Raw genomic sequence first — 18,501 nt, forward strand, 5'->3', positions numbered from 1 at the left:
CCGATGGGCGATTCCATCCTGTAATGATGGTGCTCTGCCGGGCGGCGCTCACTATGATTTACTCAGTCTCCATCACACTCCCCCTTCCACGCCCGATCGCCCCCCCCTCCCCTCCACCCATCCCTTCTTCACCGTTTCCCCCTTTCCCCCAAATAAATTTTAATCGAACAGCGCCCAGCCTGCTGAGCCCCGTGCTGAAGACGCTGGCGGTGCGCCCCCACGCCGACGCCCCACCCCCGCCCACCCGCCGACGCCGCATCGCGCGCATCGACGCGCACCTGCGCTTCCTGGCCGGCGACGCGCTGTGCACGCTGCGCGGCGGCCTGCCCAGCTACCACCAGGCCCTGCTGGGCCTGCGCCGCCAGCTCCGCGTCCCCTGCCCGCCCTCCCTATCTGCCCCGGACCTGGAGAGCGAGGTGTTCCTTCACCTCATGCGCCACCACCTGCCCCGCGTCGGCGTGCCCGGCCCGGGCCCCGCCGCCGCCGCCGCGCTGGCGCACGCCCCGCCCTCGCTGGCGCGGCGCCTGGCGCGGCGCGGCCGGGACCACGGCTCCGCGCTGCACCGCGCGGCGGCGCCCGTGGCGCTGGCCGGCGGCGCTCTGACCCAGCTCGCCGCCTGGGTGGGCGGGGCGGCCATGCTGTCGGGCGCCCAGGCCGCCAGGCTGGCACGGGCCGTAGGGAGGCAGGTGTGGCTGGGTAAAGGGGGGGTTGTAGAGTGTTTAGAAGGGGGGGAGTACGAGGAGCAGACGACACAGGGGCCCCTGTGTGAGCTTTGAAGGCAGGTGACAGGCCGATACCCTGCGGGGAAAGCGGGGGTCAGTAGGCGCTGGGGAGCGACAGGCTCCTTGCCCCGCACTGTGTGCAAGCAGACGCATGCCACGTCGCTTGAGCTGCTGTACCCCATGTTCTTCCTCCTTCCCCCACGCATGCACAGGCCACGCCTGGGTCCCTGGCGGCGACCCTGACGCGCCAGCCCATGGCCGCCTCGCTGGTCCGGGTGTTGGGCCCTGCGGTGACGGTCTCCGCCGCCTGCGAGGTCCTCCTGGCCTCGATGGGCACCGATTACGCCCGGCTCTGCCGCGCGGTCTTCCTCCTGGCCCAGATCCGGCTCCTGCGCACCCATGGCTTCGTGAAGGAGGGGACGCCTGGCGCCGCCGGCGAGGTGTGAGCGTGCTCATCGGACTACCGCCACTGCCTGCCCTCCCTCTGCTGGCAGACTTCAGGGCAAAACTCTCATGACATGTACACATTCAAACGTAACAAAAGGAGCTGTCGGGGGCGTGCAGACCCCTGGGCTGCAGGGAGAACTAAAGGCGTGGTGTGGGATGCACAGCAGCACGCTGTGCATGTGCAAGGATCCTTTGGGCGCTTTTGGGCAGCCAGTGTTTTAACCCATTGAGAAAGAAACAGGAGGGGGAGTTTGATGCATTCTCGGGCGCTGAGAACCCGGACGGGATGAAGAGCAGTGATACCCGAGGTATAGGGTGGATCTCCCCCTGCGCCTGCATCGACGCCTTGGCAGATGGCTGTTTCTTCCGCGTTACAATTGCCCGTAAAGCTGTGCTGGTCCTCTCAGGTGACTGCGCCCGTGCACAGATTTGGTGTCCAGAGAGACCAGGCATCGTGCCTCAGGTCAACTGGAGGCTGGCGGTCGTCACTGTGTAAGAGCATGGAGAAAAGAACATGTTGATCATTGCTCGTCTTCCTTATGAACCTGAGACGGCGGGGCGAGGGTCGGCGCATACCCTCGCAGAGGCGCACAGGCCTGCGGCCAGCGCTTTACGACACCAGCAGCATGATACCCCCTCAGTCCATTCATCCACTCAACCCAAGCCAGAGTGGCCCCTTGCTCACGATGCGATTTGGACCTGATGAGCCTCTCAGACTCCTTCTGCTCTGCCTTTTGACTGCAGGGGCCAAGGGAAATTCGGTGTGAATGCATGCTGGAAACTATTCAAAGTCGTTCTGCATGGTTCTGCAGGGATCACATGAGCCTGATCCTCTCCTGTATACCCTCGCAATGCTCAACATACCTCACACCTCCTCACCCTCTCCCTTCCTGCACACAAACACCCCCCCCCCTCCTCCCAGCACCCCTTCTTACCGGTGGTGGCCCGCGACGGAGACGATCACGGTGGAGGCCAGGACCACCGCGCCGCCGATGTAGGTGAGGGGGTGCGGCAGCTCCACCAGCCCCATCGCGTGGCCCACAAAGGAGCCCACCAGCGGCTCCATGGTGCCGACCAGGGTGAGGATGAGGGGGTCCATGTACTTGACCAGGGCGTTGAAGCCGGTGTGGCCCAGGATGCCGGGCACCACCGCCAGGTAGGCGATTTTAGGAAAGTAGCTCGCGGAGGAGGCCCACTGGAAGAGGCCGTAGTGGGTGGAGCGGGGGTCGTGGCGGGGGGTGGACCCCTCGATGCACGCCGCCGCCAGGGTCAGCACCGCCGCGCCCGCCCCCGTCACTAGAGTGGAGTAGGTAAAGATGGGCATCCAGGCGCGTAGGCGGCGGCCGATGCTCAGGTAGGCCACGAACAGCGCGGCGGCGGCGAGGGCCGCCAGATCGCCGCGCCAGGAGGCGGCGCCAGGCCCCGCAGCGCCGCCGTGGGCTGAGGAAAGCGCGAGCAACGCGGCGCCCGCCGTCCCCAGCGCCGTCCCGCCCAGCTCACCTGCCGAGAGTTTGGGAGGGAGGTGCTGGTGGGTTAGTCAGCACTGCCGAGCATTCGGGCAGGAGCGGGTGGGCAAGCACGATTTGGAGGTTGGAGCCTCGGGTTGAGCAGGCTGTTGGACATACTCTTAATGTGATGCACAACGCAGCAGCAAGTCGAATCACCACTCGTCCCCCTGCGCGACCTACCCAGCAACCCTAAATTCCCCTTACCCCAGGAGATGGGCTGGCGCATGATCCACATGCTCAGCGCCACAATGACCGGCGCCATGCAGACGAAGAGCATGGCGTGCGGGAGTGAGGTGGTCTTCAGCGACAGCACCCACAGCCCAAAGTGCAGCGCCAGGAGCGAGCCATTGAGCAGCAGCGTCCAGACGGCCCGCGCCAGGCGCCAGCGCGTGTTGGTGTCCATCTGGGCCACTACCTCGAACACAGCCGCGGGGATCATGATAGCGGTGGTCATCTGCAGACGCCAGGCCGCCAGGGTCATGGCCGGCACCTCGGGCATCATGCTGAAGACAATGCCCGAGGAGGAGAAGGCCAGCACCTGGGCGTTTTTTTCGGGGGAGGGGGGGGGGGATTGTCAGTTGAACATATGGGTGGGAGGCACACGGGCATGTGTGTGGCGTGAGAGGGCGTGCCGGGCGGCCTAGGCTCATGGTCATGTGTTTCGAGCATCCTCCCCACCTTCCGAGGCAGATTAGGGTTTCAGGCCAGCCCCGCGGCACAATGACGTCATCACGACCACAGCACGAAACTCACCGAGGCAATGAGGAGTAACCATGTCCAGAGCGGAGGTGAGGTCTTGTGGGAGGGATCCCTGCCATCCTGGGCAGATCCGGGCCCGAACGCCGCGGTGTGAGGGTCCGAGCCCCAGTCAGCAGCCAGCAGCCGTGAGCTCTCCGCCTCCTCCCCCTCCGTCCTCCTAGCCATTCCCGATCCTGTTGAATATCGTGTTTTTCAGCATGCTGCAGCTCTGTCGGAGACATGTCAAGGGACGCGGGGTCCGTCCACCACGTGGATTGTTTTGATCTCCCGGGCGCTGGCGCCTGGCTGGGGTTTCTGAAGACGGAGAAGCGGCCTCCCGACGATCCCAAGGCAGCACATCGCAAACAAATCATTGTTTTGTTATATTCAGAACATGGGGAGATCCAAGATTGGGCCCACGGCTGACCCCTTCCTGGCTGCTGTTGCAGGTGCGTGTGCGCAGCAGGTGCAGGCAACATTTCTTCAAGGGGCCTCAGGTTGGGTGGGTGGACCCTCATACTTCCTAATACCCAATTATATACCGTAGCGGCCGAAGTATCACAACAGCGAGCGGAGAGGAAGCGCGGCCTGGAGGCATTGCCGGTATATGAGAAGGCAGTGGTGAGACCCAGGAGAGACCAGCATGGTCGGGATGGTCCCTCGCTGAGCATGGCACTGTGGTATGGCGATTCATTCTCGTATCCCAATGATCGGATTCAAGGTCTGCATTATTAAACCCGCCCTTCCCTCCTCCTCCATGTCGCAGGGCCAGTTTGAGGCAGCCCTCAAGCTGGCTCCCCACCCGCCCAATCTTGCTGCCATAGAAGCCAGCATAAATCTGGTGGGGCAGAGGAGTCGGAGGATGTAGTCATGCCATTTCGTTCCGCAAAAGGCGTCTGTCAGGGTTTGGTGCTGGCGCAATGACTGCTCACTATAATTGCCCTTTCTGCTAAACCTGATGCCCAACACCATGCATGTAACCGACCCAGGGCGAATGCCTGCAGAACTGGGGCGAGACCACACTCTCGGCCGCTTCCGCCCTTCCTGACGACGTGCTGACTTGCGAGGTGGAGGCCGAGGCGCAGACCAGGGCATGCGCCCTGTTCCGCCGTGCTGTCCACGCCTACGGCGCCGCAGTCCCCTGCGACCAGCCGTCCACCTCGGCCGCTGCGACTCCCTGCACCGCGCCTTCCACCTCGGCCGCGCCCCGCGCCGACGTGGCGGTCAACTGCGCCAACACCCTGGCCAGCTGGGCGGAGGCTGCCGTGGAGGGGCAGGAGGGACCCCGCCAGCTCCTCGCCCAGGCGCTGCACCTGTACCGCGCCGCGCTTTCCAGCGAGCCGGACGCCCTTACCTGGGGCAACCTGGCCGACGCGGAGGTGGCAACGGCGGTGGCGGCTGCCGGCGACGGCGACGGGGCGGCGGCGGAAGCGTGCGCTGAGCGCGCGCGCGCCGCGTACGCCACCGCCTGCCAGCTGTCCTCCACCGACAACGGTGACGACTTGCCGGGCCTGCTGGCCAACTGGGGCACGGGGCTTGTGGCCCTGGCGGGGCTGATGCAGGTGGGCGCTGATGGGGGTGTGAATGGTGCGTGTGAGGTGCGCGCGGGTGTGCCAGGATGCCAGTCTGTGCCAGGGCGCACAAGAGCTTGAGCATCCTGTACCAGGCATCCCACACACGTCGGATCCCCCCGTGCACATTCTCCAACCTTCCACATACCAGCAGGACTCTGCAACAAAACTGGCCACGCTGGAGGAGGCGGTGCAGCGCCTGAGGGAGAGCGCGAGCTTCGACCGCGCCGACCCCGCCCCGCTGTGCGCGCTGGGCGACGCCTTCGTGGCGGCGGCGGAGGCGGACGCCGACGGCCCTGCCACGCTGCGCGCGCTGTGCTCCGCACTGGAGGATGGGTATGGCGCGGCGCTGCGCGTCGACGCGCGGCACGCCGAGGCGCGGGCCGGCGCGGGCGACGCGCGCATGGCGCTGGCGCGTGCCCTGACGGCGGGCGGGGACGAGGCTGCCGGCCAAGAAGCGCTGCGTGGGGCCGAGGCGGACTACGGCGCCGCGCTGGCGAGGCCGGAGCGCCTCGGGGGGTGGCGGGAGCGGGCGGACGTGCGGTACAACCTGGCGTGCTGCCTGGCGCGGCAGGGGCGGGCGGAGGAGGCGCGGCAGCTGCTGGGGGCTCTGATAGCTTCGGGCGCGGTGGCTGAAGCCACGGCCAGGGAGGACGCCGACCTGGCGGGTCTCTGGCAGCAGGCCTGATGGTGTTCGTGGCGGCGTCAGCGGGCTGGAGGGCCTGTGTGATGCTTGCGCATTTTTGGTTGCAGAAACCGTTTGCAAGTATTGCATGAGCTCTCACTCTGCACCCGTGGCAGGATTCAATGTTCATGGTCAAAACTGTACACCCACATCAGTCACAGAGGCATGCGTAGAGTGTATGGCAGCCGTTCCACCATGCAGCGCTGCACCGATCTAGGTTGCCCGTCCCTGTCACGCCGCGATCGCAGCACGCATTGCCCCCGCCACGGCGGCGACGGTGAGCTGGAGGTCGCGTGTTGCCTGCGCCAGGCTCGTGGCTCGAGGCGCCGCCAGGCCCAGCATGGCCACGCCGCGACAGAGGCCCACGCTCACCGCTGGGCCCCACTCCCAGGCGGCCTGCAGCGCGCCGGCCTCTCGCTCGCCCAGCGTGCCGGGGTCGAGCAATCGGCGCCCCGCCTGCGCGCTCCAGCCGGCCAGGAGGCCGGTTGCGCGCTCGACCACGTCTCCCTGCAGCCCCTCTTCCAGCGCGCACAGCGCCGCCAGCAGCCCGACGTCGCCCGTGAGCTTTGCCAGCTGTGTCGTGCGTTGGGCGGGTGTTGAGGGGTGTTTGTTTAGGGAGGTGGGTCAGGGAAGGGGGTCCGTGCGAGAGAAAGGGTGGGCACGAGATGGTTGGAGACTCACGGGACGACAGGGAAGATGCCCTTAGCAGGGTCAGGATAGTGGTAGTCCATACCAGAATGGCTCTCCTTCCTGCTCCACACTCTTTGTCTCCCTCCAGAACATACCCCCCAGGCACCTGCGGGAGCGGCCACGCCAAGACGGGCGAGGCAAACGCGACGAAGAGCGCGCAGACGACCGTGGGCGCCAGGCTGCGGAGCAGGCCCGGCGCACTGCTGCCTTCAATGCCCAGTGGGAGCAGGAGCTCGGCCAGGAGTTTGAGCGCGTTCCGGGCCAGGGTGGGGTTCTGACTGCTCATGCCGGCGGTTGCTGCTTCCGCGGCGCGCGGCGCGAGCTCCGCCTGAGCGACACGGTCACTCCGCAGCGTGCGCAGCGCACACAGGAGCGTGGTCTGCCGCGCCGCGACGGTGGCGGCGTCCGAGCCTGCCACTCCACGGCCCAGCACATCAAGCACCGCTCTCAGCAACAGGGGCCGGGCGGTGACATCGGCGCCCCACGTCTCCAGCGCCCTGCACAGCAGCACGTGCGTGCTTTCCTCCCCCGGCCGCGCCATGCAGCCGACGCACCACTCCAGCAGACCGGGCAACTCCGGTCGGGCCAGGTCCGGCGCCAGGGCCAGGCAGCTGGCCAGGCAGCGCGAGAGGCGGTCCGCCAGCTCAGCGCGTGGGAGTGATGCGCCCGCGTCCCGTGCCAGGGCCCGCCACCCTGCCAGGGCCTGGCTCGAAGACGCTCGCGCTGGAGCGCTGGTCGCGGGGTCGCCCGCGCCGCGGCACTCGAACGCCTCCAGCAGCGCCAGGGTGCTGGCCAGCGCGGCGGCAGGGGGGAGACCTCCCCCTGGCCCGCAGGCAGTGACCAGGGCCATGGCCGGGGCACCCAGGGAGGCTGCAGGGAGGCCGGCACAGATGTGGGTGGCCGCCACTGCCAGCTGGCGGCACGCGTCGGGGGCGCCGACGCTCGCCGGACCGGCCTGAGCCAGGAACGCGATCGCGCTTTCCAGCGCAGGGACGAGTGCCTGGGTGGGGGGCGCGCCCGCACGCTGCGCGGCGAGGCACAGCGTGCACAGCGTGCCGGGGGAGCGCTCGAGCAGCGCGGCTCGTCGCGCCGGGGCTGGGCCTCCGGGCTCCGCCCCGCCCGCGGCACGCAGGCAGCCGAGCGAAAGGTCCAGCGCCCGCCCCAGGAGTGCCTGTGGAGAGAGATGAGGATGCTCTGGAGAGTGGCGCATCAGATGCACCAGAGGGTCCACGATGCATGACGCGAGACGACGCACCCGCCAAGCACACCGCCAGCACCCCCGGCGCCCATGCCCAGAGCATCCACGCCCCCGCGACACGCGCACATCGCGCTCCGGCCGGGCGGCCAGGGCGGGCACGAGGCCTGGCGCGAGGGCGCTGAAGCAAGCCAGGGAGTCGAGGTGGAGCTGGGTCGGCCCTGGGGACCCCGGGCCCAGGCTGGGGACACCGCCGAGGAGGGCGGCGAGGTCTGCGGGACAACAGGCGATGACCGCTGTGCTGAACGTGTGAATGCTGTGGCGGTCAGCACACCACTGTGGCCACTCCTCACCTACCTGGTACAGAGGAGGGCGCCTGCTGCCAGTCAGTCACCATGTCCTCCGCCTCCGTGTCGAGGTACGCGCAAGACAGCAGGAAAAGGGCACTCTGTGCATATGATGGCAATCATGAGGGATGGGGGGGGGGGTTGGTGAAAGAGAAAAGGCACTGGCTGTGCATGTAGAACCACACATAGGCACCCCAGGATTGAGATTTGGGTCCTGATAGTGTATGTGCCTGCATCTCACACCCTTCCCCCCTCTGCCCATCGATCAACTCACATCGAGGGTCACCAGGTGGTCTGGCGGTGAGGTCTGGGCGGCCGCACGCACCTCATGTACAAGAAGCTGGAGGGAGTTTGCCAGCCCCAGCGTCCTCACACAGGCCTCAATCAATGTCTGCAAGACCAGGTGGGTGGATGTACAAGGCTATGAAGCGGATGCAGCCTCTCACAGCCTGGTGCTCGTACTTTGATGCCTGCTGAGGCTCTCATCTAAACATCTCACATGCTTCGATGCAGCAGGACTATCACAACACGCCCACAGCACAGGCATGCCTCAGACAGCCAGCAAAGTGCACTTCTTTTTCCTTCATAGCCAATCCACCTCTCCCAGGCACCATGCAGCTGACCTGTGCATAGTCTCTCGCATCCTGCGGCGTCCCTCCAGGGAAGTCGTCGCTGACCTCACCAAGGTCGCCTGACCGGCTGCTGTCTACCGCAATTCCCAGCGGTCTGACCAACCTGAGCAAGGTCTTCAGGACTGTCGCTGCAAAGTCCTTTAGCTCCGTGGGTGACATTCTCCTGGCAGTGAACGAGTGGAGGCGGCACAAGTGTTTGGCACTCCATCATGACGACGGAGAAAGAGGCGCAGGAAGGCTGACAAGGAGACCTTTCCGTGTGTACCTCCCCGAGCACACCATCTCAGGTTCTGGTCACACGGTATGAAGTATGGCCTAGTCAGCACTCATCGCCTCAACACATCGCAACCCCACCGGCTCACTCTGGCACAGTGTTCTGGGGCATCCTGAGACCTTTGTCTCCCACCCCAAAGGCGGTGCTGTCCCTCAGCACATTCTCCAGAGCTGCCATGATGGATGCAGCCAGGGCACAGTCCAGACGATCGGCAGCAGTCCCAGTGTCCGGTGCCCTGCTGGAGACCAGGAAACTCAGCAATGCCTGCGAGGTTTGTGGAGAGCTGGGACGGTGGCATGGCCGAGCAGAAGGTCGGAAGAGGGACCAGTGGGTCAGCGCACATGGCGTCGAAGTGCTCATGTCCTGCAATTAGTCACCGAGCCCTGTGCCCAGCCCAATCCCGCATCCCCCACCTCACGTAAGGCTGCCCCAGTCTTCCCTCGCCCGGCCACTACGCCCTGATTCCTGGAGTCCGCGCAGTACAGCCCCAGCAACGAGGCGACGGCGGTGGAGCCCTGTGGTCCCCCCGCTGCCGTGCTCGCAAACTGCAGGGCCAGTCGTTCCAGGGTGGCCGACTGCTTGGGCGAAGCGCGCTCGATCACCTCCGCCAGCACGTCAACGCCTACGGTTTGTTACAGTGGATGCGTGTCAGCCCATTCAGTATTCACACAGCAAGGAAGAAGAGCGATTCACATGTTCACGACCACAAGCCCCTCCACTTGCATACCTTGCTGGGCCCGGGATGGGTTGCCGGACGGCTCTAGGCAGGCGCAGGCGGCGGCGATGAAGTAGTCGGCCTGACCCACCTCGAGCTCCTCCAGGCAGCCCCAGGCCACCCATGCAGAGAAGGCCGCTAGGATGGAAGCCTCGATGGCAGACCCAGGACGCGACTCCTTGCCGTGCACGCTCCTGAGCCAGGGGAGGACAGCCGGCACCCAGGCGCGCAGGCGGGCGCGCGCAGGGTGGATGTCGGCGAGCTGATCGACACCAGTCTCCCTCTCGGCGTCCTCACACTCTTGCGGCAGGACCGTGAAGAGGTGCAGGAGCTGCGCCGTGGAGAGGTGATGACCTGGGCACAGGGGAGGACGGCAGGGCGGCGATGGGATGGATGCAAGAATCGCTTGACCTATGCAACACACCCACTTGATCCAAGGCTGCATGCGCAACGCGACGCACCCAGCAGGGCCAGCGGCTCCTCCCAGTCTCGGACTCGCAGTGCCATGGCGGCCAGCGTGACACAGCATGCCAGGGACACGGGGCTGGATCGAGGCAGGGCACTGAGCTGGGCCAGGGCGGCCACCACGCCCCGCACCACCACCCCCCACTCTCCCCCCACGCTCCTCAAGCTGCCTCCTGCACTTCCATGTCAGTGCCTGGCAGGCCTGCAGCTGCACCGCCAGGCCGGCATGGGGCTGGGAGAGCAGGGCCAGCGTGACACTCCAGGCCCCGGGGCTGGCCCTGAACCTTCGAAGCCACTCATCAGCGACACTGCGGTCGGCAGGAGACACGAATGGGGATCCCAGCTGCCGGGTGTATGACACGAACTCGTCCGCTGCTGTCATGCTAGCGGTGCCGGGAGGTCCCGAGCAGGGGGAGTCGCACCCCTGCCCGGTACTTTCAGAGCGGATCAAGTGCAAGACATTTCAAATGTCGCACTCTTTCATGCCGCATCTTTTCACATCATGCGAATTGTATGCTTGGGCATTAACTTCGCTGGCCGTTGCGTTTCTTCGACAGATCACCCTCCAGCTCGAGGCGCCGGCGCCCGAAGCACGCGCAGTGCATATGCCGGGATGCAGCGTGGCGATTCTCGGCTCCTGACAGCCCCATTGGAGGGTTTCATGTTTTATTGGTACCATGATGTGGTTTGCAAAGTGCTCGTCTCAGAGATTGAGTGTGCAGGAGACTGGCGCAGGGTGTGACGGGTGACTGGCTCGCCTGATCAGAGAGGTGGCGCCTGATCTGACCTCTAGCGATGGCCTCTGTACCCTTACTCATAATATACGCCACTGTGACGGGGAACGCAGAGGTGCGCAGCCATATATCCTGCATTTGGGCGCAAGCTCGGCGTGATCTGGCATCACCGTATGTTTTTTCCCACCCCCCTCCCTCCCTAAACCCTACTCCAGGATGTCGCCGAGCGTGTCGCCCGGGAGGCCCTGCGCCGCCACTACACCCCCACCGTCATGTCGGCGCACGCCTTCCTCAGGGCCCTGGACACCCTCCCCTCCTGGCGCGCTGTCGTGTGGGTGGCCTCCACCACCGGCCAGGGTGAGGCCCCGCCCACGCTGCGCGCTCTGTGGCGGGCCCTGCTCCGCCGCTCCCTTCCCCCCAACCTGCTAGCCGGGCAGGCCGCCGCCGTGTTCGGGCTGGGTGACAGCGGGTACACGCATTACAACGTGGTGGCCAAAAAACTGTACCGCCGGCTGGAGGGCCTGGGCGCGCTCATGCTGGGACCGGCGGGCCTTGGGGACGACCGTGCCGCGGGCGGGCACGAGGCCGCGCTGGCCCCCTGGCTCACAGACCTCTGGCACCGGCTGCGGGCCCAGGTGCCCCTGACCCCCGGCCTCACAGAGGTGCGGCGGGATGCGATTCTTGGGGTTTGCGGAGGCGGCTAATGCTGGAAGATGGCGCCAGGGACGCTTCATCCCACCCACGATCATCACCCCCACTCGCCCGCCCCACGCTGTCCAGGCCGCGCCAGAGGACCGCTACACGCGCCCGACGTGCAAGTGGACGGTGGAAGTGTGCGCGGCATCCCCGTCGCCCCCCGAGGGTGCCCCGGCGCAGGCAGCCGAGGCCGGCAGCTGCCACGCAGCTGCGCAGTCGGCCGCCCTGGCCGCGCACGTCGCGATCGCGGAGATGGAGGACGAGGCGGCGCTGGCTTCCGTGCCCGGCGCAGGGGAGATGTGGGGAGTTGGGCAGGGTGCCACCCCTCCCCACGCCCACGACTCTCCTGCCCGGCCGCTGACTGCCCGTGTGGCGGCCACCAGGCGGCTGACCGCGCCAGACCACTGGCAGGATGTGCGCCACTTGGAGTTGGAGGTTCCGGGCGCGGAGTACGAGCCGGGCGACGTGCTGAGCGTGCTGCCGCGCCAGGACCCGGCAGCGGTCGTGGCCTTCATCGAGCGCTGCGGCGCCGGCCTTGCGCCTGGCACGGCGGTGGAGGTGCGGCGCCTGGCGCCGGGGCCGGAAACCGCCGGGCCCACGCCGCGCCACCTGCGCCTCGGCGACCTCGTGGCCGGCACGCTCGACGTCGCCGCCGCGTCGCCGCGCCGCACATTCTTCGAGGTCCTGCGCGACGCGGCGGGGTCGGGGCTCGAGCGGGAGCGCCTGGAGTACCTCTGCTCCGCGGAGGGGCTGGAAGACCTGGCCACCTACAACCAGCTGGAAGGCGAGCGCGGTTGGAGGGGGGGGGTTAGTTGAGGAGTGGGTGGTGTGCGGTTAAGTCGTCAGGCATGGGGTCCAATGAGTCACAGGCCCCTGCGACACCCAACGCTCTCAGCGAGCGCCACGGCACCTCACCTCCGACTCACAGGGCGCACGGTGCTGGAGGTGCTCCAGGACTTCCCCTCCGCCCGGCCGGACCTGGGCTGGCTGCTCACCGCCGTGCCGCGCCTGGCGCCCCGCGCCTTCTCCATCGCTTCCTCCCCCCTGGCGCACCCGGGCGCGGCGCACCTGACCCTGGCGGTGGTCGGCTGGGTGACGCCCTTCAAGCGCCGGCGGCGCGGTCTCTGCAGCGCCTGGCTGGCCGGGCTGCGGCCGGGGGACGAGCTGCCGGCCTGGACGCAGCGCGGCGCGCTGCGCCTGCCCCCAGACCCGGCCACCCCCCTGGTCCTCGTCGGGCCGGGCACGGGGGTCGCGCCCATGCGCGCTTTCTTGCAGCACCGCGAGGCCCAGAGGCGGCACGGCGTCCCCGGTGCACGTGGGTCGTGTGCTTTCCGGCTGTCGAATGGTGGAGGGCGGGGAGCAGGTGCTCTGGGTGTGGCCCCGGCCCGCCCGCCACATGTTCTCTCAAGTGCCTGGACGGGTCTGGGGCTCGGGCTGGGAGTCGGGAGCCCTGGTCATCATCTCAACCCCCCCACCCCTTGGGAAAGCAGGAGTGGCGCCCAGCCTGCTCTTCTTCGGCTGCCGCAACGTGGACAAGGACTGCCTGTATGCCGAGGAGTGGGGCCGGCTGCGGGTCGGTAACATCCTGTCCCTCTACTCCCTTGCGGCGTCCCGCGACCAAGACCACAAAATCTACGTCCAGGACCGCATCAGGGAGGCGGCCGCCGCCGTGTGGGAGGCCCTGGACAGAGGTGGGTGAAAAGCGGGGTGTTCTTAAAGGCTTCTCGCCATGCCCAGGTGCCTTTGTGCTGAGGGCATCCTTCAGCCAAGTGCAGGACGCTTCATGGCATCCGCTCACCGCATGAAATTCCCGCACTCACCCTTACCTCGATCCGCCCACCACTGACGTCCAGGTGCGTCGGTGCATGTCGCGGGATCCGCAGACAAGATGCCGGCAGACGTCGCGTCAGCCCTGGAAGACGTGCTGGTGGAGCGGGGGGGCCTGCCTCCTGAAGAGGCCTCCAGGGTGCTGCAGAGGTGGCAGGCCACGGGCCGATACCAGGTGGAAGCCTGGAGCTGAATGGACCCAGACTATTCTCTTGGAGTATTGCTGCATGTTGGAAGAAACACACTGCATGGTTTACGCTTGAACTCCCAGTCAGAGCATGGATCAGTGAATCTTAGCCGCTGAGTGCTGCTGTGGAGCACCTGTTTCCCCTCTTGGGAGCGCGACACTTTTGCCACGTCACCCCTCGCTCGGCTTCAGGGACAGAGTGCGAGTCCAAATCGCTCCCACGGGCCTGCAAACCAACAACTCGATAGGATAATCTAGCCGGAAGCGTTGCAAATCACGGTCAGGAGACTCTGCTCGCCTGTCCGCGCGGACGCGTGGACGCCATGTCTTACAGCTACCTCTTTAAATGTGGGCATGTGTGGGGTGGCAGGGTGGCTCTGCAGTGTATGTAAGCACATGATACTCCTACTCAAGCGTCCTTTACATACACCCATGCAGATATTATCATCGGCGACACAGGCGAGGCTCCCTCAGGGGCGGAAGGTTCCTGGGCTACCGCTAGTCGCCCTCCCAACACCACGTGCAGCCTGCTCGACACCGCTGCGACCATGCATCTCAATGTTTAACCCTCGCAGGTGTGGGAAAGTCATGTTTGCTGCTGCAGTTCACCGACAAGCGCTTCCAGCCTGTGCACGACCTCACCATCGGCGTGGAGTTCGGAGCCCGCATGATCAACATCGACGGCAAGCAGATCAAGCTGCAAATCTGGGATACGGCGGGCCAGGAGTCTTTCCGCTCCATCACCCGGTCCTACTACCGGGGCGCCGCGGGGGCCCTCCTGGTGTATGACATCACCAGGCGGGAGACGTTTGACCACCTGGCCTCGTGGCTGGAGGACGCGCGGCAGCATGCCAACCCCAACATGACCATCATGCTGATTGGGAACAAGGCCGACCTGTCGGTGAGCGGGGGTGGCTGGTGGGGAGGTGGGCTTGGATGGGGCCGAGTCGTGGGTTGCGGGATCTGACATGCGCATGCAGGGGCCCTTTTCTTCTCGATTGGTCGCCCTGAGAAGGAGTTTGAACCAGGTTTTTGGCTGTGATGAACGCCATTTAATGCTCTGGAACAGTGGCAGAGCACGTGCAGTGGTCTTCTTGCTGTATGTTGGAGCCTCTGGCATGTCACCCGCAAGTGCCTTCCGCCTGCCAAGCCCCCCACGGTATTCCTTCCTTTCCACCTCACCCCCAGCACCGGCGTGCCGTGAGCACGGAGGAGGGTGAGCAGTTTGCCAAGGAGCACGGCCTGGTGTTCCTGGAGACCAGCGCCAAGACCGCGCTGAACGTGGAAGAGGCCTTCATCGGCACCGCGCGCGCCATTCACGACAAGATCGCCTCAGGCGTGCTGGACGTCTCCAACGAGAGCTACGGCATCAAGGTCGGGTACGGCGCGGGCGGCAACGCTGGCGCGACAGGGATTGTGCGTCCCGGGGACGCAGCGGTGGCGCCCAGGTCGGGCGGCTGCTGCTGAGCGGGCCCAGTGGTCAAGCCCCTCCGCAACCTGCCCTCGACCGCCCATACCCCCCCCTGTACCATCCTATGTAGCTGTGATATGTCCTTGATTCCGTCCATGCCCTGCTCCTTCCCCTTCCTCTGCAATGCCCTTGCGAAGCACGTCTGTGTGGTCACCACCCAGCAGCCCGCTGATCGATGGGGAGGGAGGTGGCAGGACAATTGTCCCTGGGCTTGACACAGGGGAGCTGAGTAGTGTGGGGCTACCGAAGGGGGTGGACAGCACAAGCGGCGGGGATCTGCAGGTGGAGGAGCAAAGTGTGTGCCGCCCTCGATGGGCTTGCATGGGTGCGGAGGAAAGAATCAGTGTGCGAGGCCGAGAGGCAAGGAAGTGCAGTCAGGCAGAGGCGTGGTTCGTAGTGGGGCCAGGACCCAGCCCAGCAACGGTCTGGCACTCGCGCCTAGTCCTCTGCCCCGTCAGCGCCGCGCAGCGTGCCCAGCGCCTTGGGTGCGGTGGTGGCCACGATGGTCGATTTGGAGTAGGAGGAAAGGTCGGCCCCCTCCGTCTTCCCCTCGCGCTCCAGCTCACCCTGGAGCAGAGAGGGGGCGGTAGGGGGCAGGGCGAGTGGTGAGTAGGTGGTAAGCAGGGAATGCACGGTGAGGAGGCTGGCAATTGCCAGGTGCAGAGAGGTGCGCAAAGGTCTGCTCTGAGATTCAACGTGCGTCCGCTGCAAGATGTATTCGGTCGATGCCAGTGATGTCCTCACGCTACTGTTCCAGGAGCCTTATAATCAACAGTCATTCCAAGGTCAAGCCGCCCAACACACATGTATACAAACCCCAGACATCCACTTCCCTCCCCATTCCCGCGCTACCCATCCCCGCCCTCTTGCAACCTTTGTCCTCCGTCCCGACCCTCCTCATCTCCCAAGCCCCCACCTTGATCCAGTCATAGGTGATGCGCAGGCCGTCCCTGAGGGTGATGCTGGGTGCCCAGCCCAGCTGCTCGCGGATGAGCTGGTTGTCCGAGTTGCGGCCGCGCACGCCCTCCGGCCCAGGGATGTGGCGGATGGGGGTGCTCTTGCCATTGAACCCCAGCACCATCTCCATCATGCCATTCATGCTGACCATCTCGTCGCTCCCCAGATTCAGCGGGCCCGTGAAGTCCGACTTGGTGATGCGCAGGATGCCCTCCACGCAGTCGTCGATGAAAGTGAAGGACCGGGTCTGCAGGCCGTCGCCCCACATCTCCAGCTCGTCCTTGGACGTCAGCACCTGGGTGGGAAGTGAGGAGTATGTCGAGAAGAGAAGGGGGTTGGGGAGGAGGGCGTGGACGTTGCCGCAGCAGGAAGGGGATACCCAGTCTCGCTGGCGCATGCCACTGAAGGCGAGGCAGCGAGGCATAGGAGACGTGCAGTGGATTTGGCCGAGCCTGTGGGCGTGCAAAGGAGCTTGGGACCCAGCCAGTGCACCGCGCGACCGACCCGCCGTCTCCAGGCCCTCTGACCGACACACCTTTCTGCAGAAGGCGGCGGGCGCCTTCTCGCGCCCACCCTTCCACGTGCCCAGGGGACCGTAGATGTTGTGGAAGCGGGCAATGCGCGTCTCCATGCCAAAGTCCTTGCCATAGTGGATGGCCAGCTCCTCGGATGCCAGCTTCTCCAGGCCGTAAGCATCTTGCGGCTGTGGGTGGGTCGAGCCAGGCATGTGGACGGTTGAGGTGCAGGGTGGACACCGTCGCGTGCTTTGACAACCGTACCAACCACAGCAGCCAGGGGTGCCCCTTCTTGACACGGAATGGGCCCCTGGCAGCATGCAGTCTCTGCGAAGCCTGGAGCTGCCACAGCAACCCTCAGGGCCTTGCCTCTCAACACCTTGTCCGACGCAACACTTCCATCCCCAACCCTGCCCGGTGAGGGTTCCAGCCACTTCCATGGCTGCATGCTGTTTCAGTCCTCCCACCCCAAACAACCCCGAGACAAACCCACCACACCTGTGCCGGCCAGGCAGTGTCCTCCTTCAGACCCCCGCCCTCGATCTCAGTCTCCAGCTGCCGGTTCTCCGGGTAGATGCAGGCAGAGGAGGCGTAGAAGTAGCGCTGGATGCCCTCCTGCCTCGCAGCCTCCAGCATGTTGAAGGAGATCATGGTGTTGTTATAAAAGATGACGGAGTGATTGCTCTGGATGAAGCCCATGCCCCCCATGTCGGCGGCCAGGTTGAAGACATGGTCAGCGCCCTTCACCACACGGGCGCAGGCCGAGAACTCCCTCAGGTCCACCAGGTGGAACTCGTCGCAGAAAAGCTCTTCCTGTGGAATACGTTGCACGGAGGGGTTGCTCGGTTGCGCTGGTCGTCCTGTGGTGAGTCCATGCCTTCACTCAGATCTTCAACATGTGATGACTGGGTACAGTCCTGGGTTTCCCAATCACCTCCACTGGGCACCTATGTGCAGCCTAGCATGCACAGGATCTGCACACACTGATCCACACAAAGAGGCGCACAGCACCATGATCCCACCTGCATGTGCTCGTTGCGCTTCCAGTCACATGCAATGATGTAGTGGCCCTCCGACTTCAGACGAGCGGCCAGGTGGCTGCAGGGATGGGGTTCCAAGTCGAAAGGCGCTGGTGGTCAGTTCACAGCCATGCCAAGGCAGCATTATGCAGGAGGCCGGCATGGCCACCTAAACCCATCACGCATGGCATGGTGTGGGCATGATTGGGCCATACAAGCGCACTCCGCAGTTTCGGCACCCCTGTCGACACCGGTCCATTGGGCAACGCCGGCGTGCTCACAGCGCACCTCGCAATGAAGCCTCCAGCCCCTGTCACACAGATTCGCAGCTTCTTTGACGGCCAGTACGGCTCAAAAGGGTACTTGGCGAGCCCACTGCTCTTCTGGTACACATCGGCAATGGTCTGGTTTGCCATGGTGATGCAGGGAGGCAGTCCCTGGGTTCAGGAGAGGAGCCTTGGAATCCGCTTGGTTCTATATACTGTCTCCTGTGTCAAGAATGTACACAAATAAACTTCGCTCCGCATGCCACGATGATTGGTTGTTGGGGACTTTTGTTTGTGGATGTGCGGAAGCATCGCCAGCGGTCCTGATGGAAAGCGGGATTATTACTGGGGGGTCGGGAGAGCCCGGGCCCACCAGCGGGTGCAAAATTGCAGTGTGGCTCTGCTATGAGTAGGCCCAGATCCCTGGTGGACGAAGATGCCATGGCTGCTTTATGCAAGCTGTGTTAGAACGCCAATGCTCTTGACAATGCGCTGCCCCCTCCCTGGCCTTGCCTGTCCCCTACCCTCCCATACATTTGCCAATAGCAACTTCTCCAGGCGTTACGTGATGGCTTGAAAGGGTTTTTACAAATAGGCTCAACCAACAAACCCACAACCCTCTCCAGGGCCCAGTCAGGCCTGCTTTGCCCTCTGCTGCAGGCCCTCCACCCGCGCCCGCTTGGCCGCCGCACTCCTCTGCAGGCTGGCGTACAGCTTCCGCGTCTTCCGCGTCATCATAGTGCTCACCATGGCCGCCTCCGCCTCCTCCTCTGCGGTCCTGGCGGCCGGGTCCCGGTCGTCGGCCGCCGGCGTGGCGGGCGCCGCGCCGCCCTCGCGCGC

The 18,501-nt window shown here is 65.3% G+C and overlaps 8 protein-coding genes across 8 annotated transcripts in view; 5 read left to right on the forward strand and 3 right to left on the reverse strand.

Annotated features, from left to right (window-relative positions):
- Positions 1-1,168, forward strand: part of F751_1078 (hypothetical protein) — a gene marked incomplete at both ends in the record, with an annotated part of 2,092 nt that extends 924 nt beyond the window's left edge. Inside the window, 2 exons of the mRNA XM_011397950.1 lie at positions 179-416; positions 935-1,168. Coding sequence (XP_011396252.1) covers positions 179-416; positions 935-1,168 — 472 coding nt within the window. The remainder of the gene's footprint in view (positions 1-178; positions 417-934) is intronic.
- Positions 1,169-2,100: 932 nt separating this feature from the next.
- On the reverse strand, positions 2,101-3,601 carry F751_1079 (hypothetical protein; the record flags this gene model as incomplete). The annotated part of the gene is made up of 3 exons (XM_011397951.1): positions 2,101-2,669; positions 2,882-3,215; positions 3,431-3,601. 3 exons carry the CDS (start codon positions 3,599-3,601, stop codon positions 2,101-2,103), a joined length of 1,074 nt encoding a protein of 357 aa, XP_011396253.1.
- Positions 3,602-4,121: 520 nt separating this feature from the next.
- Positions 4,122-5,674, forward strand: F751_1080 (hypothetical protein; the record flags this gene model as incomplete). The annotated part of the gene is made up of 4 exons (XM_011397952.1): positions 4,122-4,256; positions 4,405-4,680; positions 4,858-4,977; positions 5,141-5,674. The coding sequence occupies 4 exons, from the start codon at positions 4,122-4,124 to the stop codon at positions 5,672-5,674; spliced, it is 1,065 nt and encodes a 354-aa protein (XP_011396254.1).
- A 228-nt stretch (positions 5,675-5,902) lies between these two features.
- On the reverse strand, positions 5,903-10,031 carry F751_1081 (hypothetical protein; the record flags this gene model as incomplete). The annotated part of the gene is made up of 8 exons (XM_011397953.1): positions 5,903-6,244; positions 6,468-7,532; positions 7,686-7,828; positions 7,914-8,004; positions 8,942-9,073; positions 9,223-9,431; positions 9,537-9,878; positions 9,986-10,031. The coding sequence occupies 8 exons, from the start codon at positions 10,029-10,031 to the stop codon at positions 5,903-5,905; spliced, it is 2,370 nt and encodes a 789-aa protein (XP_011396255.1).
- Positions 10,032-10,784: 753 nt separating this feature from the next.
- Positions 10,785-13,439, forward strand: F751_1082 (NADPH-dependent diflavin oxidoreductase 1; the record flags this gene model as incomplete). The annotated part of the gene is made up of 7 exons (XM_011397954.1): positions 10,785-10,838; positions 10,939-11,385; positions 11,504-11,554; positions 11,600-12,212; positions 12,348-12,728; positions 12,910-13,110; positions 13,273-13,439. 7 exons carry the CDS (start codon positions 10,785-10,787, stop codon positions 13,437-13,439), a joined length of 1,914 nt encoding a protein of 637 aa, XP_011396256.1.
- A 317-nt stretch (positions 13,440-13,756) lies between these two features.
- On the forward strand, positions 13,757-14,900 carry F751_1083 (GTP-binding protein YPTC4; the record flags this gene model as incomplete). The annotated part of the gene is made up of 3 exons (XM_011397955.1): positions 13,757-13,781; positions 14,009-14,334; positions 14,622-14,900. 3 exons carry the CDS (start codon positions 13,757-13,759, stop codon positions 14,898-14,900), a joined length of 630 nt encoding a protein of 209 aa, XP_011396257.1.
- Positions 14,901-15,342: 442 nt separating this feature from the next.
- Positions 15,343-17,811, reverse strand: F751_1084 (GDP-mannose 3,5-epimerase 2; the record flags this gene model as incomplete). Its single annotated transcript, XM_011397956.1, has 6 exons — positions 15,343-15,471; positions 15,821-16,156; positions 16,397-16,564; positions 16,875-17,189; positions 17,399-17,474; positions 17,684-17,811. 6 exons carry the CDS (start codon positions 17,809-17,811, stop codon positions 15,343-15,345), a joined length of 1,152 nt encoding a protein of 383 aa, XP_011396258.1.
- Positions 15,617-16,171, forward strand: F751_1085 (hypothetical protein; the record flags this gene model as incomplete). Its single annotated transcript, XM_011397957.1, has 1 exon — positions 15,617-16,171. One exon carries the CDS (start codon positions 15,617-15,619, stop codon positions 16,169-16,171), a length of 555 nt encoding a protein of 184 aa, XP_011396259.1.
- Positions 17,812-18,501: the final 690 nt, after the last annotated feature.

Source organism: Auxenochlorella protothecoides, assembly GCF_000733215.1.
Source record: "Auxenochlorella protothecoides strain 0710 unplaced genomic scaffold scaffold122, whole genome shotgun sequence".
Classification (NCBI taxonomy): domain Eukaryota; kingdom Viridiplantae; phylum Chlorophyta; class Trebouxiophyceae; order Chlorellales; family Chlorellaceae; genus Auxenochlorella; species Auxenochlorella protothecoides.